Genomic DNA, 26595 nt, shown 5'->3' on the forward strand with positions numbered 1-26595 from the left:
GAAGGCAGAGCCTGCTGGGGGAGGTGCAGGAGCCCAAGCAGCAGCCCAAGGCGGTGTTTATGAAGCAATCGCCTTGGCATCTGAAATGTGGAGTGATGGGAATGGTCTTGAGGCAGCTGCTCATTCCCCATGCCAGGGAAAATATGCACCTTCAGTCACGGACAAACTCCAGCAGGTCACTCCAGGCAGGAGGAGAATTTATTGTCAGCCCCGTGGGGAGACAGAGGACTTGACTTCACCCTCTGTATCATTCCTCATTACAAATCTCTCTAAAGCAAGTGAACCTGGGGGTTATTGCCATTTTTATCTTCTTATTTCTGCAGCTGGAGCACATCAGCTCCTCTCCCCAGTCAGTCAAGAGCACCTTTCACCTCTCCATTACTGAGAAGCCCATGCCTGGGAAGGCTCTGCCTTGAGCTCCTGCACTCTCCTGCAAGGATATTCCTGATGGAATTCCTCCCACTTCAGCAGCACAGGGAAATCCCACAGGTGAGGGGTGAATCCCACAGGTGAGGGGTGAACAAGCCCCTGTATTTATTCTCTGTCTTCACCTTCACCACCACAAGAGCCAAAAGATGGCTCGAGGTCCTGTGTCACCATTTGCCCACTCTCACAGACTTTGTGCTCCAAAGGGCTCTGCATAATTTCATATAATGTTAATTAATAGCAATATCCTGCCTTTTCTAATCCTCAGCTTTTGACAAGAAGCTGCAACTCTGCTTTAACCCAAAATAAACACCTGATGTACCACTGAAACCCAGGACTTGTGAAACCTATCACTGTGAACTCCTGCCTTGTGGAGATCATGCTCCTTCTGAACACTGAGAAGCTTTAACTCCCCAAGGAAAGGAAAAGATCAATGGTGAGATCCCACTTGCCAGATCCTTTCCCAGGTAACCTCCTCCTCAAGACATTTTACCCTGTATGCTCCTTTTTAACATATTGAAGCTTTAACTCCCCAAGGAAAGGAAAAGATCAATGGTGACATCCATTTGCCAGATCCTTTCCCAGGTAACCTCTTCCTCAAGAAATAAGACAGTTTACCCCTTATAATCCATACAATTCCAGCTAAACAATGCTAATTCAAGACCTGTGTTCCTTTTTCACACCTCCCCTCTTCCTCACTCCATGAATTACATGAACACCCCATAACCCTCCAGGAGAAGACACCCAGCTCCCAGTTTTTCCAGCACACTGTGGGAACAGAGGCTGCCTTCTGACTTGCAGGCAAACTGGCAAAATACGTGCCAGCATCCTGGCTTTTATTAGGATTACTGATCAGCACAGGGCACCAATTTGTCAAGACAATGCCCTTTTCTGACCCAGAGATGGGGCAACTGAGAGGCGTTACCAAAACTTTCATTCCATTTTCAGTCTCATGAGAAGGGTGAGACAATACAGATGTTACAATTCACGCCATCACACTCAAAAACTATCTCCTAATTACAATACACTGCAAGTGTTTCTTGGCCTATCAGCTGCAGCCACACCACGCTGTAAATGCCTTAAAGCCAATCATCTAAAATTACCCTTCGTGGGTCCCACCACAATGCACCTTTCGTGGTTTTATTTCTCCAAAGTATCCAGAGTTATTGGCCCAGCCATCCTTTGAAACATTTTTCTAGCTCCATTTCTCTCTCCACGATGTCTGTCCATGGCATTTCTGAACCAGCACTTCTTGTCTCAAGGTTTGCACTGTGCGGGCCTTGAGAACTCTCCACAAACCCATTTCCCACAGGGAACACCCCACAACCCACCGGGAAAGGCTGGAAAAAGACACCCAGCAGTGGCTGCCTTCTGACTTACAGGCAAACTGCAGCTTGGCTTCTCTGCTGACAATGGTTCCGAAGGGGTTTGTTGCCACACACTGGTAGGTGCCAGCATCCTGGCTTTTATTGGGATTATTGATCAGCAGGTCTCCTTCCAGCAGGCTGTAGCGGTAATCCGTGCCCACGTCAATACTGCTGCCATTTAACTTCCACCTGCAGCACACAATGCCAAAGTTAAACTCTGCTGATGCTCCTGGGTGTTTGGAAACACAGAGTGAAGTAAGTAAAGGAAGATTTAGAACGGCTCTGAGTACCCATTAAAAATAAAATTAAAAAAAAAAAAAGAAGCAGGCACAAAAATGTAAATTTCCTGAGTGGTATTGAAATATTCCAGTATTTAACTGAAAGAGCAATATCCTTGACATATATTCCAGTCTCTGAAATGATTAATGCTTCTGTAGTTGCTGGTGCTGCTGCTCTCTGGAATTAATCACTGGGCAAGGGGAAGTCCCTGAGACAGGATCTCTAACCCATTCAAGCCCACTGAGAATATTTTTTCCCCCTCTCCCCACTTGCTGGCTGTTTGTTTATAAACGTCAGAAGATTCCCTCCTGGCAGATGTTGTCACAAAGTGGGGCACTGAGGAATCCCAGCCCCTCCCAGCTCCCGAGAGCACAGGGAAGCTCTGGAGCTGTGTTGGCACCATGGATCCGTGGGTTTTATGGCTGTGGCAGGAGACAGCACACGGGCAGAGGCCTGGTGACTCTCACTGGTTTCAGAGTGGCATTTACTGGTGAGCAGAGAGAGAGGCACCGAAGGGGAGAGAGGAGCAGCACCAGTGATTTACAGCAGCACTGCAGGAGGGCAGCACCTTCCTCCAAGCATCCCAAAGCAGCTGCTAAACCTGAAAAGAATGAGGAGTTTTGTCCATGTTTATGGGAAAGGATGGTTAATCTGAGAGCCAGGACTATTTATAATCCTTTTGTAGCATTTTAGAACTCTTTAGAATTCTTGCAATTAGAACTTTAAATTTTAGAATTTTTGAACTTTAAAATTTTTGCAATTGAGTTGCAATACCTGGAGATTTCCTGGTGTCCATTCCCCCTGTTCCTAACGCCCCAGGACCACAGAACATCCTGAGCTGGAAGGGACCCACAAGGACCATCAAAGTCCAAATCCTGGCCAGGACACCCCAAATCCCACCCTGGGCAGCCCTGGGAGGCTTTTCCAAACCCTCCTGCATTCCCTGGGGAGCCTGGGCAGTGCCAGCACCCTCTGGGGGAAGAACCTTTCCCTAAAATCCAACCCAAACTCCCCTGGCCCAGCTCCAGCCCCTCCCTGGCTCCTGTCCCTGCTCACAGAGCAGGGATCAGAGCTGCCCCTGGGGATTTTTTTGGGATCAGCACCGTGGTAGCCTCCAGGGACATCATGACACACGCAGCAGAAAGGCTCTAAGAGCAGTCAAACACTGAACAAACCCAATGGTTGGTCTGGGATTTCCCTTCACTTCACAGCTCAGCTTCACTTTCCTCTCCTCCGAGTCCAAGGGGAAGATGACGCTGTCGGGCTCCTGGAGGAAAACTGGCCCGTGCAGGGTGTTGTCATCTGCAGGGACAGGGAAACGGGACAGGTCACCCATGGAATCTCCATGTTCCAGGCTTAAAATATAAAACAGAGTCTCAGCAGCAAGAGGCCGTGTGCCGTTCACCTTGGAAAGGATCTGAGGTCACTTTATTTCGTTGAGAACGGCAGATTTTTATTTTTTTTTTTCCCCGAAGCCACTGAACCTCACACGGAGTCATGAAAATGCCAGAGCACAGAATGGAAGCTCACCCAAAGTCCAAGCAATGGGAACAGGCACTGCTGTCCTAGCCAAGCTCAGTTCAAATCACAACGCCCCTGGCACCAGCCCCACACCTCCCAGAGGCTCCAGCCCTGACAAGGACATTCCACACTCCTGCCCTTCAGAGCATTAAAAACTCACACTGGATAGAGGTAGGAGAGGGAAAATACTTTGGCAAAACAAGCTGACACGACCTTCCAGGAGCTCAGGAGTCATTTCCCAGCAGTCCAGCACTCTGAGGTTGGTGATTACTGACGGGAGCCTCCCTTGTGCTGACTTTCCTCCTTCATTTTAAAAATACACTTTCCCTTTTTGAGCTGTTAAGTCCTTTCTGCTTTCACCTTATCAATTTATCCTCTCTCAGACCTGGGAGCTGCTCACAGGCCCATCCCTGAGGTGCAGCTCTTCCCTGCCCACCGCTCTGCAGAATTTCAGCAAATCCACTGACACTGCTCAAAACACCCACAGAAAGCTCTGACTAAACTCCCTGCTCTCCATCCTGCTTGGATCAGTTTCATCTCCACAGTGGCTGTTCAGAACACAAAAGAAACCAACTTTTCCTGCCTGAAAAGATCAGCTGTCTTGATTTCACTGAGACTTTTCCTCTCACCAGTGTCAATGTCTGGCTGCTCCTCTAAGTTCAGAGCAAGTGAGGACATGCTGGAAGTGCTCACAGTCAGAAAGTCTTTCAGCTGACTGGAAGGAACCTTGATTTAATATTTTTAAATCATTTTCCAATCTTTTGCTGCCCTGCAGAACCTGTTCTTTCAGTGTGCAGGGGCTTGCAGGGATGTGAACACAGAATTCACTGCAGTCAGGCTGCTGGAAGCCCACCCAGAACGGGATACAGGAAATTCGTGGGTACAGGAGGTCAGGGGAAAATGAATAAATAAAACATAGAGATGATGGGATGTACAAAAAATATAGAGAAAAAGAATGAACAGAAGATGATGGATCTTCCAGGTGGAAGGAAGGTGAGAATGAATGGGAATAACCCTGATATTGCCTGACCCTGGGAAATCAGCTGGATTTACCAAGGACAGAACAACAGCCCTTCAACCAGGGAGAGCAAATTCTGTCATCTCCACAGAAGTATTTCACAGAGACTCTACCAGGAAGATTAGAAAGGAACCACCTCTCCCCGTGTCCCCTCCCTCAGGCCCCACCACAAGCACAGCCAGAGGCCTTGTATTTATCTTTATTTTTAATTATATGTTAACGATACCTGTCTGAAACTCATCTATTATTCAAAACACATTTCACACCGTCTCTAGCTTTAAATTACACCTGTGTGCAACTCATGTTGCTGGTGGGAAAAGATAATAATAGCCATAAAGCATGAGGGACTGGATTATGGCATCCAAACTTGTTCCTGAGACCCTGCACTCCCTGAGCAGCCTCATTCACCCTAAGAAAGAATATTATAGCCTGGCCCATAAGGATTATAGCTCTGAGAACTGAGTGGCTTTGAAAGCAAGAGATTTAAAATATATTTGAATGTATCCAGTTTTCTCCGTGGAAAATACACAAATGCTCGGGTCCTGTGTAAGAGATGCCTCAAATCCCAGGAGCACAGAGTGTGGTGGTGGCACGAGCCAGAGCATCCCAGATAATCCAGTTAGGGCCTGCTGACTCAGGGATGTGCTGGATTGCCTCTGTCACCTGCCTCACACCCCTCTCTGGGCTGTCATCTGCTGTTATTTCAATTAGAGAATGTCAATTTATATCACATCACACCCAAGGTCTGACTTTGGTCCTCCTCCCATCCCAGGAAAACACAGCCTGCATTAAAAGTGAACGGTTCAGCTACTTGAGGTGGGAAACAGGAACAAATCTGAGGGTCCAAAAGTGTCCCCACACCTCCAGGACATCACCTGGCTGCAGGGGCAGAGGTGAAGCTGAAGCAACCTGCAATTCAAGGGTTAATGAAACTGGCCCACACCGAGCTGAGTCACAGTGTGAGAACCACCCCATCCTGTCTGTGCCATTAATTAGTCAGCAATTAACAACTTAAAAAACACAGAGAGACAGAGAACTAAAGGCAGAAATAGTCACAAAGAGTTGAAAAGGCTGATTTGTCTACTGAATAACTCAATTTACCCAAGCCCAAGTGGAAGCTCATGAAAGACCAAATGACAACACTTCCAAATATTCCACCTGCTCTTGACACCGCTCAACATTCAGCTTTTACATGGCAAAAAAAATGCCACCCCTTCCTGTCGGGCAGCAGGAGGAAAAATCCTGGTGTGATTTTCAAGCAGAGGGAGAAGCTCTGAGAGCAGCTGCAGCTTGTCAGGGGAGCAGAGGAGCAGGAAAAACCTCACAACCCTGGCTAGATAAAATTATTTTGAGTGCCTTTCTTCTTCCTCTTATTGCTGCCTGTGTATAACCAAGATAAGCAAGTCCAAACTGTTTAATCTTCAGCCTGTGGAGCTGCTTTGCTGCAGCCTTAATGTGTGATTGAAATCACTGCAGCCCAGATCCCAGCACCGGCTGATAAGGGCTGAGCCACAGAACCTGCCACAGGAGGAGGATTTGCCTCACAGAGCACTAAAGAGTCACTAATAAATAAAACAAGCTGCCATCTAGATTCCTGCAGACAGGAAGCCACGAGTGCCTGAGCCAGAAAAAGCCCATTTTTGACTAAGTTGTGCTGCTCAGATGTTTATTGTCAGCACAGCCAAAGGCTTTTGCTCCACTGAAGTGTCTGCTTTAGTGGGAGCAAAGTTTTGCTGTTTGGATAACTCTGAAATGCAAATTCTACACTTTATTAATAAATTCAAAGTGGTAACTTTCTTTCTGTTGCAGCAATGTCCAGGGACTTGCACTCCACCACTGATAACACATTTTTGGCTTATCACTGGTGAGCACTACGAGCAGCTCAATCCACAGAAACCACCGAGGCCAGGAGGAGGCTCTTTGCTGTGCTTAGAGGCTTTTCCCCTCACCCTTCTCATCAGATTGTGTCTAAGAGACTCTTTTTTGGTCATTTCATCAAAAAAGAACAAGAAGCAGTGCATATCTGAGTACACCCACCTGAAAGTGCCCAGGTATTTTGGTCCACTTCCCTTTTACACCATTCAACAGCTGCTGCCACTCCTCACACATTTCCCACTGCCCCAGGACAATAAAATAAATAACCTTCCCAGCCAAACTAACTGGTGAGACACTCTCAGGGGCAGATTTCATTTTTCTGAGTTACATTTCTTAAATGAGTTAACCCAGAATGAACACGAGCCGCCCTCAGCTTAAGACAACCTGCAAACAAGACTGGCTTCCAAAAAAGCATCTTTCCCCCTCCTTGTCAGATAAAACAAATGTACTCCTGCTCTGGGTCTGCCTCCTCTGACAGAACTGTGCTTCTTTCAGTCAGAGGCAGGATCTAGGAAGTTTCAGTGGCTTTGACAGTAAAAGAAGCATTTTAACCACAGAAGGAGGTGTGTGTCCATATGGTGGCGGATGGAAAGTGATAGATCATTTCAAAGAACATTCTGCTCAATATATATTTTTCCCCCTAGTGAATTACAAAACCTACTTTAAAAAAAAAAAAAAAGCCAGATTAATTGGAATACATTCCAAATGAAGAGTGTCCCTCCAGTACCCCAAAGCTGAGAGCCAGCACGTGCAGTTGGATGCTGAATGCTGTCATCTTCCCCTGCTTTTGAGGAATGGAAACATGAGGAATGTCAGCCGAGGTTAATTCACACCAAACAGGTGGAACCGTTCCTATTCTCTCTGAACATTAAGCCTGGTGACAGATACTGGTACCTAAATAGAACTGCTTTAATTTCCATTGAAAGTTATGGCCAATTTGAGAGAAAGTTTAATTGAATATTCCACACCGTGGGGAAAGATAATAACTAAAGTGAACAGAGAATTCTTGGAGTATTTCCAGGGTAAATGAGAGAAATGCTTTCCTTGTTTGCTGCTGAGGGAATTGCTCCCTGCTCTGTGTGCTGGGCTGTTTTCATACACTGCTACAAGCTGGTATTTCTTCGGGACAAAACTGCACCTTGGGAAGAGCAGCTCTTCAGAAAAGTGGGAAGTGGAATGGATGGGACAGCTCAAGGGCACGGCTGATTGCCACAGCAGCCTGCTCTTCAAGGTGAGCAGCTGCACTCCATCCTCCTGAGCAGGACAGGGCTCCACTGGATGGCTCTCTCCTTCCTTTCTGCCTGTCTCTCCTGCTAGCAGCAACTGCACTTGGCTTTGAAATCCAAGCAGAGAATATTTCACACCACACAGCCCTGCTGAGACTAATTCTGCAGACCTCTCAATGAACAAGACCCACTGAAGGTGCTTCCTGTTCAAAGAAAACAAAATAAGGATAAAACCCAGATATTTTAAAAGTGCATGAAGTGGCATTTTCCACTTGTAGCTCTGCATCTTTGGGGACAGCCCCTTGATACAAGACTGGGCTTCTTTTGTGGCACCTACAGGTGTCCAACAGGTACTTGTGAGCCCTCTGCTGTCCCCTCTCCTCTCCTGCTGTCCCCAGCCCAGGGCACAGCCCTTCCTGAGAGGTGACAGCTGCCACACAAGTGTCTGACACCCAAGCTCCAAAGCAGGGTGAGATATTCCCCAGAGACCACAGGAGCCCAGGAGACAGGAGGGAATAAATCTCCCCTCTCCTAAAAGCAGGCCTGGAAGAGCTCCAGCAGTGGAGATGGATCCAGCACTGCTCTGACAGCTCCACTGAGGAGTGAGCTGGGGATCTGGAGCAGCCTGGATGAAGGCAGGGTAAACTCAGCAGGGTGCCCTGAGCTCTGGTCATACACACAAATGTGGATATTCTTGTGTGGATATCATATGTACAAATGTGGATATTTGTATGTGTATATCATACACACAAATGTGGATATCCTACACACAAATGTGGATATTCACATGTGGATATCCTGCACACAAATGTGGATATTTGTACGTGGATATCCTGCACACAAATGTGGATATTCACATGTGGATATCATAGACACAGATGTGGCTATCCTACACACAAATGTGGCTATCCTACACACAAATGTGGCTATTCACATGTGGATATTCTACACACAAATGTGAACATTTGTATGTGAATATCATACACACAGATGTAGATATTCACATGTGGACATCATACACACAAATGTGGATATTCAGGTGTGGATATCCTACACACAAATGTGGATATTTGTATGTGAATATCATACACACAAATGTAGATATTGACATCTGGATATCCTACACACAAATGTGGATATTCCCTGGGCCTCCTCTCCTGGCTCCAGACTGCTGGGAGAAGCCATTCCCACCACAGCACAAGGGTGACCTGTCCTCCAACAAAACCCTCATTTATCAGGATGCAATTTGAGTTCTCTTAGCAAGTCAACAACCTGATTATAATCACACATGTCCCCTTCAGTGTCCCACAAAAGCACATTGCTCCAGTACTGCAGCAAATCACAAATTTCTTCACCACACAGCCTTTCCCTGAGTCGCCACAGCCAAGAGCAGGAAAATAAACAGAGGAACTCGCAGGGACCTGTTGAGGACAATATCAGCCCATGACAGAGCTGTGAGTAAGTATAAAACTACAGCAAAAATCAGATTAATGCAGTGCTAATGGTGCTACCACCAGTGCTGGGCGTTCTTGCACAGAGATACTTGGGAACAGAAATGCTTCCAAGGCCTGTGCTAATTATCTATTGATTTATTAGGAAAATGGAAGGTGCTGATATAATTGCAGTCTGCCAAGAACACACATCATTACTGTAAAACTTTCAGCTGTCTTCACCATGACAGGGACTGTAAAGTGGATATATTAAAAAAGCAGAAGTAGATGGTTACATGTGCATATTTTAAAGCCACATATTTCCTTTCCACAATGCCTCCTGGACTTCAATTGATTGGAATCTCTGATGTAATCAGGAGGGTGTGTAAAAGCCAGGTTAACAAATGCCATCCTCCCCACCCCAGCAGCAGAGTTATGCAGTGAAAAAGCCTTTTTCCTTTAAAATCCCCAAGCCTTAGAAAAGACAAATCCCAGGGGCAATAACCTATAATCTCTGTCTCATCTATTGCTGCAAAAACAAAGCCAACTCTGGCAATGTGTCCGGGCTCTCACTTGATTGAGGAGCCAAACCCTGCAGAAAGCTTCAAGGTCAGAGGAGCTCTCTGGTGCTTGGCTTCAAGGTGAAGCCTCTTTTCTCCCTCCAGGTTTAAGTACATCAGCCTCTGTCAAAGGAGAGCTGATCCCTGCCAGCTTTTTATCCAGCTATTTACAGAGCAGTTTAGGCCATGGATTCACCTCTCAAATATTTGTGAATAAGCAGATGGGATTGCCAGGGCCTCAGGTGTGGTGTTTTCTGGGTTCCCCAGATGGAGGAGGAATTGAGAATCTGACTCCATGTTCTTGGAAGGCTAATTTATTTTTTTTTTACATTATATTATATTAAAGAATGCTACATTAAACTATACTAAAGAATAGAGAAAGGATACAGACAGAAGGCTAGAAGATAATAATGAAAACTCCTGACTCCTTCCAGAGTCCCAACACAGCCTGTGGTTGATCATTAAGTAAAAACAATTCACCTGTTGGATAAACACCTTCCACCCACATTCCAAAGCAGCAAAAGACAGGAGAAGCAAATGAGAGAATACTGTTTTCCTTTTTCTCTGAGGCTTCTCAGCTTCCCAGGAGAAGAATCCTGGGCAAAGAGGGTTTTTCAGCAAATATGATGGTGACACTCAGGACTGGGAGGGGGGAGGATGATCAGCCTGGCACACTCAGAGCCAGCACCTGAAAGGTGATTTGCACCATGGCACTGGTCAGAAATGCACTGGGGTGGCTCAGCCTGCCGAGGGGCACTGGAAATCTGCTTGCTCTGAGCACACTCTGCAGTGAGGGCAAGGGAACACAGGCTGGGTACAGGGGACCCACAGGGATTCCAACCAACAGGCACAGAACTTCTAAACCACACACAGTTTATTCTGTGCACAAAGAAATAACTGGTTATTATTTGCACAGTTCATTCCCTGCACAAAGCAGAGAATAAAACACCTCTCTGTTAACTCAGTCCACAGCAGGGACATTTCTCCTTGGAGAAACGTTTGGTTTTGGCAATTCTGGAACATTTCCATGTCCCTGAGACAACAGGACATGTGTGACAAAATTTCATCACCTCCACCTGATGGAGGTTTGTTTTCTCCCTATTTTGGAAAAAAACCCAAGTAGAATTAAACTGTAAACACATTCCTTTCTGTCACAGAGCACTGGCACGGGCAAGTTTTAAGGATCTGCCCCATTACAAACATTACTCTCTGCAATTTTTGTTCCTATTTCTAACTTGGTCAGCCCTTGCCTTAAGAAGAAAGGACAAAATTTGAATGTAAGAAATTAAAAGGCAACTGGAAGAATGGTAAGAAAGGGAAACCTCATGTTTATCGTGTTACAAATTTACATTTTTGGGGCAAAATTTTCAGCTTCCAGTGGTCTGATGCAAGACTGATGGCATCCTGATTTATTTAATTTTTTTCTTTAATTTTATTATTTAATTATTTAATTATTTTAAAAGAAATATTATTTAAAATAATCAAGATATTTAGGAAAAGAGAAAGACCTCTGCTTTGGAGTCACACAGCGAGGTAAATCCAAGCCCTTCCTCGCCAGGCACTGCGCAGGGCCTGGGCAGGCTTCTGACCCTGGAGAGCAAAACCTCCCTCACTTTTCACTGCTGCTAAAGCAAGAAAATGTTCACCAATCCTGTAAACAGCATCCAAGGCTGGAATCTCCAGGTGGTTCTGTTCCATAAATGGATTTAAGGCATTTGAAGTCTGCTGCTGGGCACTGGGCTGGCAGCTCAGCTGCTCTCACTCTCTGTAACTTCGTTGGAGTGGCTGGAATTGCTCCAATTCAGGGCACATTCGAGGAGTTGCCCTTCAGTTTTTTTCACTGTTGATTTTCAAAAGGTTTCTGCAACCCTCAGCAGAGCAGGAACAAAAGCCGATCTCAGTACCCAGTGGGAAATTAGAGAACAGAGGGTTCCAGCTGTGGCTCTGGAAGCTGGCACACACCAGCACTGGCCACCCCACCACGGGCACTCCCCAACCCTAAAAATCACCATTTATCCCCATTTTTCTGCTGGGTCATCCCTGCAGAGTGACCAGACCCTCCATGCAAACACAGACAGACAAACATACCAACCCAGCCTTAAAATTAACATCAAAATGCCAAACTGAGGGAGGCTTAAATCAAATTCTCAGAGTTCAATCAGCAAAGCATCAAAGGAGCAGCCAGGAGTGCAGGTTGTACCATCTGCCCACGGAGAACATGTATTCCTTTAATTTCTTTAAATGTTATGAACTTTCAAACAACACAGCAGGGAAAAGATATCAGTAATAGCTGTCAAACCCCTGACTTCTGACACTGCAATTTAGCACTCTCCAAGCCTGCTCAGAGAGATGGCATTTGTCAGGAGAGCTTTTCTTCCCCCTGGTGTCACACCAGCAGGTGAAGCTTTCACACACTCCTGGCTCACCTCTGAAGAGCAGCACATGGGGATGCCCCAGAGACACAATTCACCTCCAGGGAATAGTTTGGTCCATTTCAAAGCGCCCTGCCCAGCTCAGCCTGGGGAAGAGAAGCTCCTTTTGTGGTGTTTCAACGCCAGGAGAAAGCTGCTCCTGGAAACGGAGTCCTGAACGCAAGACAAGGAAATGCTTAAAGTTGTGCAGGACAGGTGTAGATGGGATATCTGGGAAAATATCTTCACTGGAAGGGTGGCCAGGCATTGGAACAGGCCCTGCAGGGGAGTCACCATCCCTGGAGTGTTCGGGAGGGTGAATGTGACACTGGGGACACGGGGTGGAGGTGGGTTTGGCAGTGCTGGGGAACAAATGGACGCGATGCTCTCTGAGGGCTTTTCCAACCTCTACAATTCCATGATTCTGTGACATCCAAGAGCCTCAATTTCCCAACACAGCCTTTCCCAAGGGTAAAATTTAATTTGTCTTTACATATGAAGACTTTGGTTCCTCACCTAGAGAGCACTGAGATGCAACATTACTCAAAATGCAAATTCAATATTGATGAGAAGAGTGAGGCAAGAGCTAAACTGAGGGGCATCACATGTATTTCCTTCATCTGATCAAGGCCTATTACTTTACAATTAAAACCCAATTTTATTTCATTGTTCAACAAGAAATGATGGTTTCCTGTGTTGATAGGATCAACATGAAAGGAAATAAAGTGAAATAAATCACTCACTATGCAAAGTGCATTTATGGCAGGCCAACATAATGCTGAAGCCTTATGGAAGTCATAGATCACAACTATGGTGCAAACTAAATGTTACCCTTGTCTGTGTTTGAGTATGAAAAACCCAAAATATCATAAAGATGCCAAAATAGGAGCGGACTTGCATTCCTCATTTTGGGAGTAATGGGAGACCAGCAGAGTTGTAGTGGTTTGTTTTTCTCTTTTGGTAAATTACAAGTCAGAAGTTAAAAGCAAGAAAATTAACTAAAATCATGTAATTTCATTCTAGAGCAGAGAAGGCTTAATGGGTAATCGAAATAATGTGCACTGCTTCAGCAATTTTTTCATTACAATTGCAGAAAAAAAAAAAAGAAGGGCTTTCTGTGTTTTGAAAATTAAGGATTATACTGGATTGAGAACACACTATGAAAAACCTTTTTTTTTTTTTTTTTTTTTAGAAGCCTCAAAGACAAATAAGAGTTTCTGTAAGCAGCCTTTTATCTGGGACAGAGAGCCTGGGCTTTAACTTCTCTCCAGTAAGCACAGCAGCACACTCCATCAGGAGAAAAGTGCAGGCACAGTAATTAAACAGGGAATAACTCTTCATGGATCACTGCTGCCTGGGCAGGGCCTTGTTCTGTGAGCAGCAAGAATTCAAAGCCACAAAATTCCTCTTGAGCCATTTGCTGCTCAGGCCATCCCTTCTGAGAGTTTCAGCACCCTCAGCACTGGGGCTGAGGTTTGTAAGAGCACTGAGAAGTGGCCAAAAGCAGCTGGAAGATATGAAAACAAATATAAACACATGAAAAGAAACATAAAGACATGAAAACAAACCCAAAGGCATGAAAACAAACATACAGAAAGACATGGAAACAGAGAAAGACATGAAAACAAACAGAAACACATGGAAACAGAAAAAGACATGAAAACAAACATAAAGACATGAAAACAAAGACATGGAAACAAACATACAGAAACACATGAAAACAAACATAAAACCATGAAAATAAACATAAAGACATGAAAATAAATAGAAAGACATGAAAATAAACAGAAAGACATGAAAATAAACAAAAAGACATGAAAACAAACCTAAAGGCATGAAAACAAACATGAAGACATGAAAACAAACATACAGAAAGGATAAAGACAAACATAAAGAGATTAAAACAAACAAAGACATTAAAACAAACAAGAAGACATGAAAACAACCATGAAGATATGAAAATAACCATAAAGACATGGAAACAAACATGAAGACATGGAAACAAACATACATAAAGGTATGAAAACAACCATAAAGACACGGAAACACACATGAAGACACGAAAATAACCATAAAGACAAGAAAACAGCCATAAAATCATGAAAACATACATAAAGACATAAAAACAAACATAAAGACATAAAAACAAACATAGAGACATGAGAACAAACATAAAAACTTCTGTCTTTTTAAAGATGCAAGAGATGGAGATGATAATATGTAATTAACACACAGGAGAAGACACATCAAAATTAGTGCTGAGCTTTCTGCCGATGCATTTTAGGAGCTGCCCTGGCCCAGAAGGAAGTGCCCAGCCAGGGGAAGGGTGGTTCCTTTCAGGGGGGTTTGACACGGGTGTGGTTTTGTGGCTCAAGCATATTTGTTACCCTCAGACCTTAATTAAATACACACATCCTCCATTCTTCACTCATAATGTATCTCATACAGCAAAAAAAAAGAAGATCTTGGTCATTGTTGGAAATGCAGGTATTACCTGAACCTGGCTGTGTTCATTCTGCAGCTGTGTAAGGTACATCCTTCCTGCTTTGCTGTGGGGTTTGGGTGGGAATGGACCTTAAACCCACCCAGAATGGACCTTAAACACATCCAGAATGGACCTTAAACCCACCCAGTGCCACCCCTGCCATGGCAGGGACACCTCCCACTGTCCCAGGCAGCTCCCAGCCCTGTCCAACCTGGCACTGGGCACTGCCAGGGATGGGGAGCCCTAAAAACCTGACAAAATTCTGATTTAAAGCCGACTTTGCAGTCGCCTCAGCAGGCTTCTGGTCTGTCTGTGCAATTAACATCCTCTAATTAAGAACTGTTTTCCCTATAGTAAGACAACCACTGTCACCCTGTTCTTCTAAAGTTCTTCTAGGCCTCCTGATGTTTACATTTTTGCAATGGAGTTTCTCACGCACTTTTCTTGTAAATAATGATTGTTTTGCATTCCTTTTCGGAAAAAGAAAAAAAATTATAGGCTGTTGGTTTAACCAGTGTGATTAGAACAGAAACAGTTTCATCCTCCAATCCATAGTCACTTTTAGAATTCTATAAATATCAAAATCCAGAAATAAACTGACCCTTTTTTTTTTAACCTAAAACATCTCAGCATGCGAGTGTTGTTCATTTCTTGTCGTATCATGATAAACCACCAATTAATTACTACATCCTCCAAGAAATCTTCAAATCTTGTGAGCTGTTCTTGGGCTTTGTTAGCATTGCTACGATTTGAGCTCCTTTTTGAACTTCTCTGTAAACTTTTCCTCGACTCTTTACTCAGCACAAACGTCCCCTCGGCTTCTCCCAAGTAAGCAAAAACCTGCTGGGTGGTTCCTGCTGCAGCAGCATTACTTTGTTTACCTCTGGAAGAGAATTAAAAGCATTTTCCCAGTAAAGAACAAATGTTTACAGTGCAGGGAGCGCCGTGCCCGTGTTTGCACCGTGCAGGAACGCAGGCGATAGATCCCTTCAACATTCCTCTAATCCCATGGATGATTTTTCATCTTGCTGGGCTTAGTCAATGAACACGCAGCAAGCTCCTGCTTAAACAAAGCCAGTTTTCCCTCCTGAAGGAGCTCTGAGCACACGACCCGCAGCCCTTAATGGGCACGTTCCATGTATCCCATACAGGGACCAGCAGTTTGCCTGGAAAAACTCATTTTCCCCCCAAAGCCCCCCTGCAGCTCCCACCTCCTCTCCTACAGCTGCTCCAACTTCCAATTCACAAAAGCAGAACCCCTTTAGAACCAAAATAAATACTAATCTTAAATTCAATGTACCCTGACAGCAAATAAGTTTGCTGTGCTTACTTCAGCATGAATAAAAAGCCCGCAAGGAGACTCCTACATAAGAGTATATTTACAAGTTCCATTACCCACTGGAGAGATTGATGTAATAAACCCATAATAAAAAGCCTCGTGTTATGGATTTCTCTAATGTTTCTTATCAAACAGCCTGTATTATCTGGGCTTGAGTATTCAATTTAAAATAGGTTTGCAATAAGTGCCTGGGAGCTGGAGGTCATTTTCCCCGAGTTTTCTGACACGCTGGGACGTGCAGTGTCTTTTCCTGGCCTGGGAAGCTAAAAGCAGTTTGGAGCTCGGTGCAGAGCAATTTACAAAGCAGGCAGAGGATGAATCCAAGAGAAAAAGAGTGGGAATGCATTATCTGAACACCTATTCCCACCTCAAACCACACAGAGCTCCTCGGGGCACAGGACCCAGCACAGTTTATTTTTCTGACTCAACAGAATAACTCAGTTGTTCCTCAGGAGATAAAACCCATCCACAGAAATTGTTTTGCCACCAATTGTCACCTCATTTGTGTTTCATCCTGGATGGCAGCAACACAGCCCAGGTGTTCTCCGGGACCTGCACGGTATCCTGCAGCCACTTCAGCTTTTAGGTAAAAATAGCCCAAAATTGGGACAACAGCTGCAGTGGGTGGAAGTGGAAGCAGGAGCTTCCTATTTATTTCACCTATTTATTTCTTCCCTGGCACCGGATTTAGCTAATAACCATTAGTTGCTAATTAGGATTCAAAGCAATTTTCCTTAGGACCTATTTCAAATCATTGCAACACAATTATGCAACGTATTTGCCTTGTTTATTAAATCTTTTAAAGACATTGCTGTTTTAATTCTCAGTTCTTAACCTCTCCCTGCAGTGTCCCCTGCTCACTTTGAAGCAGCTCCATGGACCCACATGAGAACATCCATTTTCAGTCCATCTCCCTCTCCCTGGCACCATTTTTGCCAAAGCCTCCTGAATGAACCATTCAGCCCCTGTAAAATCCATCCCCAGAATCAGGGATGGATGGGAGATCGGGAAGGAATTCCTGGCTGTGAGACTGGGGAGGGGCTGGGATGGAATTCCCAGAGCAGCTGGGGCTGCCCCTGGATCCCTGGCAGTGCCCAAGGCCAGGCTGGATGGGGCTGGGAGCAGCCTGCGACAGTGGGAGCTGTCCCTGCCATGGGGCTGGATCATCTTTAAGGTCCCTTCCTGATGCCCTGTGCAGGCTGCCCTAGAGCAGAGGCTGGGCAGAGTCACAGAGTAAAGCAGGGATTTATCCAAAGCATCTCCTCCATGGATCCACCTCGGGCAGCACAAGAGCCCAGCCAGGGCTGCCCCCAAGAGGAACCCAAATGGTCCCAAAATGCACGAGCGCTGCCGGGGTCTCTGCCTTGGCTCAGCTCTGCTCCATTTGCACCTTGCAGTTCATTGTCCCGTTCCAGCTTTAGCCCAGGCACTCCCACCCTGCTTGTTTTTCTCTCTGCAGCCCACGCTGTTTGTGCTCCTGGGCTGAGCTTTGGATCATTTGTCCTTGGTGCCCAGCTGGAGCAGGAATTGTTTTGTCTCCCTGCTCTGTGCACAGAGCTCAGCATCCCCTGGTATGAAGCCCAGACCTGCACACTAAAGCAGCACAGAATGTGAAAAATAGAAAAGCTAAACCTGAGACCCACCCAAACTATTCAGTGATAAAAAGATGCTTGAAAAGCCTAAATTCACACTGCATTCCCCCTGACCAGCTTAAAGAGACCCTTAATGTTTTTACAGCTCAAGTCATGTGGGCTGGGTTTTTTATAACCTTTTTTCATGTTATTTAACAACTTTTAAAAGGAAGACGATGCCCAGAACCAAATTTTAATGGAAGACCTTGAACAAATAACAGCAGAAGAAAATTTGAATGCTTGATAATTTAAGTGTTATTTTTTTTTACTACCAATGTGAATCCAACCCTAGCAAATTAAAACAGGAAGAATTAATTGGATATGCAAATAAGATTATTCACTATATAAATCTAATTACATACCAATTTGCTTTAACAGCATGAAAAAGACAAAAAAAGCCTCTTTGTAAATTGTTTTCAAAACCACCTGTAGCACAACAAAGGGGAAGGGCTGGATCTGGAAGGTGCTGCTTTCAGCACTAATCCAACGAGGTGTTTTGAAGATCTTACCAAGATCCCTTTGCCACGGGCACCCTGCTCAGTTCCCCGATTTCCCAAGTTTCATTAGTAGTTTTCAAACACTGCCTTTGTTTTTATGCCAATCAAAACAGCCTGGATTTTGGGAATGCGAGGTGATTGTGGTCACAAATCCTGACTTTTCGGAGCTGGTCCAGGCTGATTTCCCTGCCTGAGCCCAGAGGAGCAGTGGATGTGCTGGGGCACGCCAGCGGTGGGCACTGGGAGCTGCTGCTGCCCCTCCTGAGCCCCTCGGAGAACAAAAAGGGACAAAGGAATAATTAACACCAGCCAAGAGTGGATGAGGGAGATCTCTCCAGGGGGAAAAAGCCTGTTAATCTGGGAGCCTTTTGTGTCCAAGAAGCAAATTACACTGATGGCCAATTTATTTCTTTGAGCAGCTCCTTGTCAGGAGGAGTAAAAATTACAAACAAGATCACTGGAATTGATTAAGATACAGAATAGCTGAGACCATAATTAGCGTCTACGTGCCACCCCTGATAAAGGGTCCCAATCACTCATTTTCTCTGACTGTACGTTGGATTTTGTCATCTGAATCTGCTTCCTGGGTTCACACTGGGAATCGAAAACAGTCCAGAGCAAAAAGCATGAAAAATATGTTCCAAAGAAAAGGAATGTCATGGCTACACCTGTACAGCAAGCAAATATTGAGGTCACCTTATGGAAAGCAAGGTGTTATTATTATAGAAAATCAAATTCAACTTACATGAAAAAATCCTGCAAAACACTGAAGAGTTGTTAAAAAATTAAATGTGCTCCAGAGGCAGAAATTTGGTGAACACAGGAGGTTTTTTGTCACTTAAACTCTGTATATAGAGGGGTTTTGCAGCCTTTACTGTCTATTTTAAATCATATTAATAAAGAAAGAAGTGCATTACCCATGCACTTTATACACTGAAATATATACTGCAAAGAATTTTGCACACAGAGGAGGGGGTTTTGTCTCTTAAACTCTGTATATGGGATTTGTGTGCAGCCTTTCTTGTATATTTGGGATTGCATTAATAATGGAGGATAGCTCAAGATGAGAGTTCCACATCTCCAGAGTCACTGGTGACACATTTATAAGGTTTAGCAAAGCTGTTTTTCCTTTGAGGCCGCCAATACATTTGTACACTCACTCTGATCCATTTTTCTTTTTATTTTAAATGCTCTGTGGGCAGCTGCACAGTAACTCCTGAATTTACATGGCATCTGAAATCTTCAGGAACAACTTGAAGAGGTTTTTAAACCCCTGCTTGCTCAAAAAGCAATGAATGGAAGGGACAAATACATCAGGAAGGTATTTTTGTGTCCTCCAGCACCACTGAGCGACTGGTGGAAAATTTGGTTTCCTCTAAATTTCTCCAAATTTTGCCCCTTTTCCTCTGCCAAGGGAGCTCCCAGGTGCAATCCAGTGCATGGGAAGGGATTTTTCCAGCTGGAATTTATCCTTGTGTCAACCCTCACCTCACTGATTGCAGTTTTATCAGCTGACACACCTTAAAATGAGCTTTAAAATAATAAAAAAAAAAAACCCAAAGCTGTTACGACATCTCCTAAATGCCAAAACCCTTGCTGCATTTTCACGCATCCCCTAAACACTCTTGAGAGACAGCAGTAAAACACCAGAGATTGCCTCCACTTAAAAAATAAGAAGGGGCGGTGAGGTTTCAGCGGTAATTGGATGCCAGAGGAGAGAAAGTCTCAACAAAGAGGCGTCGGAAGGGTTTTGGAAGAACACAACACCTTGCAGGAGGCGTGAGTGGCAGTGCTGACTCCGAGGTGTCAGAGCTCCCGGGGTGGCAGCTCGCACAGATCAATCCTGCACAGCTCTGACAGGCACATTTTGCTGTGCCCCCAGAAAAACCCACGCCATAAGCACATTTTCCACCCAGCCAGCACTTTGCAAACCAGCACAGCCACACCTGAGCTTCTAACGCTGAGTGTCTGGGGAGGAACAAACTGGAACTGGGTAACGTTTTGAAAGTTTGATTCAGTATTGCTAAAAACAAACCAAAAAAACCCCCAAAAAACAAACAAAAAATCCACCAATAACAACAACAGACCAACCAAATAAACAAAAAAACCCCAAACAAAACAAAAACACAAATCACCAAACAAACAAACAAACAATAAGAACCAAAAAAGGAGGAACACAGCAATCAGACCACTGTTGAAGTGACATGGTTGTTGCAGGAATAACTCCCAGTATCCCAAGGTTAAGGTGGAGATTTCTCCTGCTCAAACGCCAGGTCAGATTCCCATCTCCTGTGCTTTTACTCTGCTTTTGGCTGTGCAGTTCTTGACCTTCCCAAAGTGCCCAAGCAGTGCTGAACAGCCCCTGAGCAGCCTGGCCAAAGGGAATGTGTCCCTGGCCAGGGGTGGGAATTGGATGGTGAGAATGATGCCTCAGGTTTAGGTTTTCTATTTTCACATTCTGTGCTGCTTTAGTGTGCAGGTCTGAGCTTCATACCAGGGGATGCTGAGCTCTGTGCACAGAGCAGGGAGACAAAACAATTCCTGCTCCAGCTGGGCACCAAGGACAAATGATCCAAAGCTCAGCCCAGGAGCACAAACAGCGTGGGCTGCAGAGAGAAAAACAAGCAGGATGGGAGTGCCTGGGCTAAAGCTGGAACGGGACAATGAACTGCAAGGGGCAAATGGAGCAGAGCTGAGCCAAGGGAGAGACCCCGGGAGCGCTCGTGCATTTTGGGACCATTTGGGTTCCTCTTGGGGGCAGCCCTGGCTGGGCTCTTGTGCTGCCCAAGGTGGATCCATGGAGGAGATGCTTTGGATAAATCCCTGCTTTATTCTGTGACTCTGCCCAGCCCCTGCTCCAGGGCAGCCTGCACAAGGCATCAAGAAGACTCAGCAATCCAGCACCAAAATTCAGTCAATTCTCCATGTCAATTCCTGCCCCAAAAGCTTTTTGGTTGTACAAAGCAGCTATAAATCCTTCACCAGTATAAAATCTAAGGGTTGCCCTTTCCTGCACTCTGTAGAGTTTGAATTTTAAATTTTTATTTGTAGGTTCTGTGTTGAGCAATACCTGAAATGCTGCTGATTCACCATGGGTGAGAACTGGGTTTGAAAGAACACATTTTCTGTTCTTTCTCTTCATATTCATGTCTTTGTATTTAAAAATGGAGACATTAGCCACGTGTTTAAATGTGATCTGCAGCCTAAATCAGCAGCTAAATCAGTGCAGAATCAATCCTGAATGGGAAGGCACCCACTGGAATCACTGAATCCCAGCTCCTGTTGGATTTTCCTAGTGATTTCTTAGCCACGGGTTCACCTTTCAATGGTTCTACACATTCCCACCTGGTTTGTACAACACTCCTGAAAAAGTTCTGGAATGGCCTGCCTGGGGAGATGGTGGAGTCTCCATCCCTGGATGTGTTTAAAAAAAGCCTGGATGTGGCTCTGGGTGCCAGGGCTCAGTTGAGGTGTTAGGGCTGGGTTGGATGATCTTGAAAGTCTTTTCCAGCCTGGTGATTCTGTGATTGTGTGATTCTGTGACCCTGTGATTCTCTGAATCTGTGATTTTGGCATTCAGTGACTGCGTGGTTCAGTGATTCTCTGATTCTGTGACCTGTGATTCAGTATTTCTGTGATTCTGTGACCCTGTAATTCAGTGATTCAGTGTGACTCTGTGATTCCTGGAGTGGTTTAAGCTGCACTTTTTACCTGCCCTGCCCTTCCCAGCCCCTCCAGTCTGGATTGCAGCATTCCCAGGAGCAGCTCCCTGTCCCCAGGGCTCTGATGCAAGCCAGGCACACTCTTACAGCTCCTCTCCTGCTGCCTCTTCCCAAGGGGAAGGCTCCAGCAATTCCCCAGCCCACAGCAGCAGCCCCAGGAGAAGCTGTTTGCAAACAAACAAACATCCCCCACGGCTGCTCCTCCTCGTCCTTGCACCTTCTCCTGCTCCCTGATTTGGGATAAATGCAGCTCTGAGTGTGCAACCATCACCCAGTGCCTCGCTGCAATTAGCACCCAGAACCAATTAGGAGATTATTTAATGAGTCATGTGCAGCACAGGTGAAATAGAGAGATCGTGTGAGACAACAGTGAGACAGAGGAAAGCAGAAACAGGGCAGGAGAAGATGGGAACCCCAGCAATTAAAAACTCGTGGATCCAGCTCCTTGGCTGATTTAAATGGAGATTTTTGACAGAAGTCAATAAATGTGCTCTAAAACAGAGTGCCCAGAGCAGCTGGGGCTGCCCCTGGATCCCTGGCAGTGCCCAAGGCCAGGCTGGACAGGGCTTGGAGCAGCCTGGGACAGTGGGAGGTGTCCCTGCCATGGCAGGGGTGACACCGGGTAATTTTTAAAGTCCCTTCCAACCCAACCCATTCAGTGTTTTTGAGCTGCACTGATGGAGGACTGGGATGGTTTCTCAGGTGTGATAAAGCTGTGCCAGGCAGCCCAGGGGATGCAGGATCCTGCAGGGAGAGGCTCTGCCAGGCCACAGGGCTGATGAGGGACCATCCATGAGCTTTCCAGACAAAGCATCTTCCCACAAAACCTGCCCAAAGCTGAACCCCCCACCCCAATGCTGACCCCAGCCCCTCAGGACAGGCTCAGCACTCACTGCAGGAGTGGCTGCAGCTTTGATGAACCAAAACCATTCCAAAGCAGCTTCCCAGTCCTGGGAGCTCGTGAGACAGGCGGATTAAATGAGCAATAAAATGCAACTTAATGGGGTCGATGTTAAATTAGTTTCAATTATCAAACCCCATTTTAACAAAATGAATGCCTGGCTCCCTTCCAGAGCTCACATAATTTACATGGGAAAGCACTGGGTTCTCTCTCCTCCCACTGGCTGATGGCATCTCTCCCTCGCCTTTCATTAGGGGATAAATTCCACATTCCATCCTAATATCCCAACAAATTCCCAAAAAGAGAAAAGAGTGCATTCGAGTTTGCTCAGGAATGCAGCAGAGGTCAATAAATGTAACTGTGACACTTAATAAAACCAAGTCAGTCTGAATAAATCCTGGGAAATTCTGTGCAGATTATTGAGCAACGAGCTGTTTGGAGAGTGTCATTTTGTAACAAGTGGGAAAACACTCAGGGAAGCTCTGCTTCTCACTGGGGAAAAAGAGGACATGGGCTTTAGAGCACACTCCAAGTTATTTCAGTGCTGTAAGGAAGAAAAGGCAGTGCCTGGCAGATGTACATCACATATGCTGGGAATTCATGACCCTATTTTGAAATGGGAATCTCATTTTTATGAGGTTTCTGAGCACCCAGTGCTTGTCCTGCCTGTCTGGGAAGGGAGTGGGGAACCAAGCACATCCCACTCCACCCAGTGCCACTATTCACTATTACCTAGGAAAAACTGAGAGCCAGCAGAGTTTTTCCAATTCCCAAAACGAGGTGCAGCCCTTCCTGGTGACGGTTCTTGGCCGCTTGGCTGGAGAACCACAGCTGGGCTTGCCAGCCCAGAAGAGGCACCATGAGACTGCCATGGAGAGCTTTTTATCCCAGCTGGGGAATGCATCTTCCACCGACAGCCTGAGCAGGAGCTGCTCTGCCTCTCAGACTTGTTCCTCTCCTGAAATGCTTCCATGTCCCCAAGCCCAGAGTGGCTGCAAAAACCAAACCCAGGTAAACACACAAAAAGCATTTCCAGATCACCCTCACCCAGCAGGTCACCCCTCCTGCTGTCCTTCACAGCCTCCTCACGTCCAACTCTCCCATTCTGAGGTCCAGAAGAGATTTTTTGGAGTTTCTTCCCATTATTCCTCAGTCACCATTTCCATGCTGGCAGATGCAGCACTCCTCTGCCTGAGCTCTGCTCCCACATCCCTGCCTCTTCCCAAAGCTGCTCCTTCCCTCAGGAGGAAAAGCACAAGCCCAAAGCTTGTCTCTCTCTAAGCCTTTTTGCTGTTTTTTTTAAATTTGAATTGGCAGTAAATATCATCCATTGCAGTAATATTTACAGTTTCAGAGTTGCCTGTACTGACTTTTTTTTGGATTTTGGTCACAAAACAACCCAAAAAAGCAGGTTGGAAATCTGGATGCACAAAATGGGCACCAGGTCTGTGTTAGGCGTTCAAAGGGATCACAATATCCAGACAGAGAGAAAAGAAGAAAAAAGAAAAAGAAAAAAAATTGTTCAAAGTTATTGCCAAATCACCACAACCTGGACTTCAGCTGTAAAGCCCAAAAATACCCCAAAGCTGTGATTTTTTACCACATATAATCCCACTTTTCAGGGATGTCATAAAAGACAATTTAAGTTACTCAACACAGAGAATTTGGAAGCAATTTTTCCATGGCTGAGGAGGTGCACAATTCTCCTCCTCATCCCACCTGTGCACCCAGCTGCTCCCAGCCCCTTTTCACCTCTGGCTCCCCTCCCACTCCCTGCTTCTCACCCCACAAACCCCACTTGCCTTCTCGCAAGTCCCCCCTCAGATGTCTCCAAGCAAAGCCCACCCAGAGGGAGGCTGGAGAAAATGCAATTTCCTGTGGTCCAGATCAAAATGGAAGGAGAGGGAATGCCCTGAGAGCAAAGCCTGAGCTCTCAGGGAGCATTCCATGGCATCATCTGAGCTGGAAGGACACAAATCATTGATTTCCTTCCAAGTCTCACTGGTCACCCACTGCATAATCCCCATTTCACTAGTAAGAACAATGACCATATCCAGAATTCTGTCAGGGATCTATTCTGCAGATTCCAAATACAGGAGATGGAAATGAACATAAAAAACACCCCCTAAATAACCAGAAAAAACCCCCCACCCAAAATATTAAGGGCAAGGCAGAAGGTACAAATTCAAAAGGTTCAAATTATTGGGATAGCAGGAATTTCAGCCACTTCTGAGTTCATGCTGTAGGTAGAAGGTACAAAGTGAAAAGGTACAAATTAAGAAGGCACAAATTATTGGGATAGCAGGAATTTCAGCCACTTCTGAGTTCATGCTGTTCCCAACATGCACTGGACAAACTCAAAACTTTCCCACACAAACTGCTAATTTCCTTTTCAGCTGTGCCAGACAGCCACGGGAATCTTTATAAATGACAACATCCCTTAAAACAGATGCAATCTTCAGCCATTTCAACTCAGAAAATTGGAATTAAGACACATCAAGCCATTAAGATAGCTGTATTTTTCATACTTTGCCCGACACCTGGAAAGTTTAATGAAGTTTAAAGTCACCAGCTTCAGCTGGAGATGCTGACTGCTGGCTGGCTAATTAGTTACCTGTCTCGTTCATTAGCAGCTTCCCCAGTAGTGGATTATAAATGGTTGTAATTCTTGCCTTGCTTCACGGAGTAATTAATATGATATAGACTATTTAACAACGGTGTCTTAGCTTGATTTATGAAGCTGAATATGTGTATTTTACTGCAAAATAAAAAATCCAAACACATCAGGAAAACCGGGCTGAAGCACTGAAGGGAGAACAGGAAAATTTTGCTTTTTCCCTGCAATACACAGGAAATCTTTCCTAAAACTTGCAGTAATGAGTCAGTGCAGCCTGGCAGCAGCGATATTCTTAATTTCAGAGCGCAGCATTTGACAAATGCTTCAATAAAGAAGCACCAAGCAATGCCCAGCTGAACTGCAGCACCCCGAGCTCTGTTCACTACAGGAACTTACTGATCTGCCACGGGCTGACTTGAGCATGAAGTGCAAAACCACGGCAGCATCTGCTCTGTTTAAGGGCCCCAACCCTGCAAAGAATGCAGCCCTCGTGGCAAGCAAGGACAGGACAGGACTTTTTGAGGGGTGGGGTAAAATAGAATTAGAAATGTAATAATATTATAACAAAAAATATAGTGTTTATATATAATATAATGTGTATGTATAATATATAACTGATCTTTATATAATTTTATATATAATAATGTTGATCTAGAATAATAATATAATAAATAATATGGTGTTTTATATAATATAAAACACCATGTTTACATTACACAATACATACATATGTATACACCATATTTATATAAACACAATATAAAACACCATATTTATATACAATATTTCTATAAAATGTTTATATTAAAATAATGTTCCTGTATAATACTATATAATAAATAATATAGTGTTTATATGGAGTTTACCAAACCAAGAGCTCCAGGACAAGTTAATTTCTTAAAGCTCCTGTATTTATGGGGTGCTTGCAGCTGGAAGGGGCTGGTCAGGACTCAGGCCAGGATCTGCCATGGGTCAGTGGGTGTTGAGCAGTTTTATTGTGCATCACTTGGTTTTTTTCTTTATATTATTATTTACTAGTATTATTATAAAATAAATTATAATGTTATTTATGCAATATTATTATTTACTATATTATTTATTATAATACCATTATAATAAATTATTGCATATTATAATTTACCCTACAAAATACCTGTAATTAGAATTATTTTACCCTATAATTATATTTTACCCTACCCTACAGGTGTTGAGGAGCCTCACTCCTGTATGGCCAGCCCAGGTCCAGTGATTCTGTGGCTGCCCACATTTCTGGCACTTCCTTATCCGAGC

At 44.8% G+C, this 26595-nt stretch overlaps 1 protein-coding gene across 3 annotated transcripts in view; it reads right to left on the reverse strand.

The window, feature by feature from the left end:
- CNTN4 (contactin 4) overlaps positions 1 to 26595 on the reverse strand; it is a 132158-nt gene that overhangs the window by 99050 nt on the left and 6513 nt on the right. For 2 of the 3 annotated variants that reach the window (XM_038149086.1, XM_038149085.1), the window contains exons 1-3: positions 3478 to 3586; positions 3248 to 3374; positions 1807 to 1982 (exon numbers count right to left, since the gene is read on the reverse strand). In XM_038149086.1, coding sequence (XP_038005014.1) covers positions 1807 to 1982; positions 3248 to 3374; positions 3478 to 3571 — 397 coding nt within the window. In that variant the 5' untranslated portion in view covers positions 3572 to 3586. Of the gene's footprint in view, positions 1 to 1806; positions 1983 to 3247; positions 3375 to 3477; positions 3587 to 26595 lie in introns of those variants that run through there. The other variant, XM_038149088.1, reaches the window with a different exon arrangement.

This window comes from Motacilla alba, chromosome 12 (assembly GCF_015832195.1).
Source record: "Motacilla alba alba isolate MOTALB_02 chromosome 12, Motacilla_alba_V1.0_pri, whole genome shotgun sequence".
Classification (NCBI taxonomy): domain Eukaryota; kingdom Metazoa; phylum Chordata; class Aves; order Passeriformes; family Motacillidae; genus Motacilla; species Motacilla alba.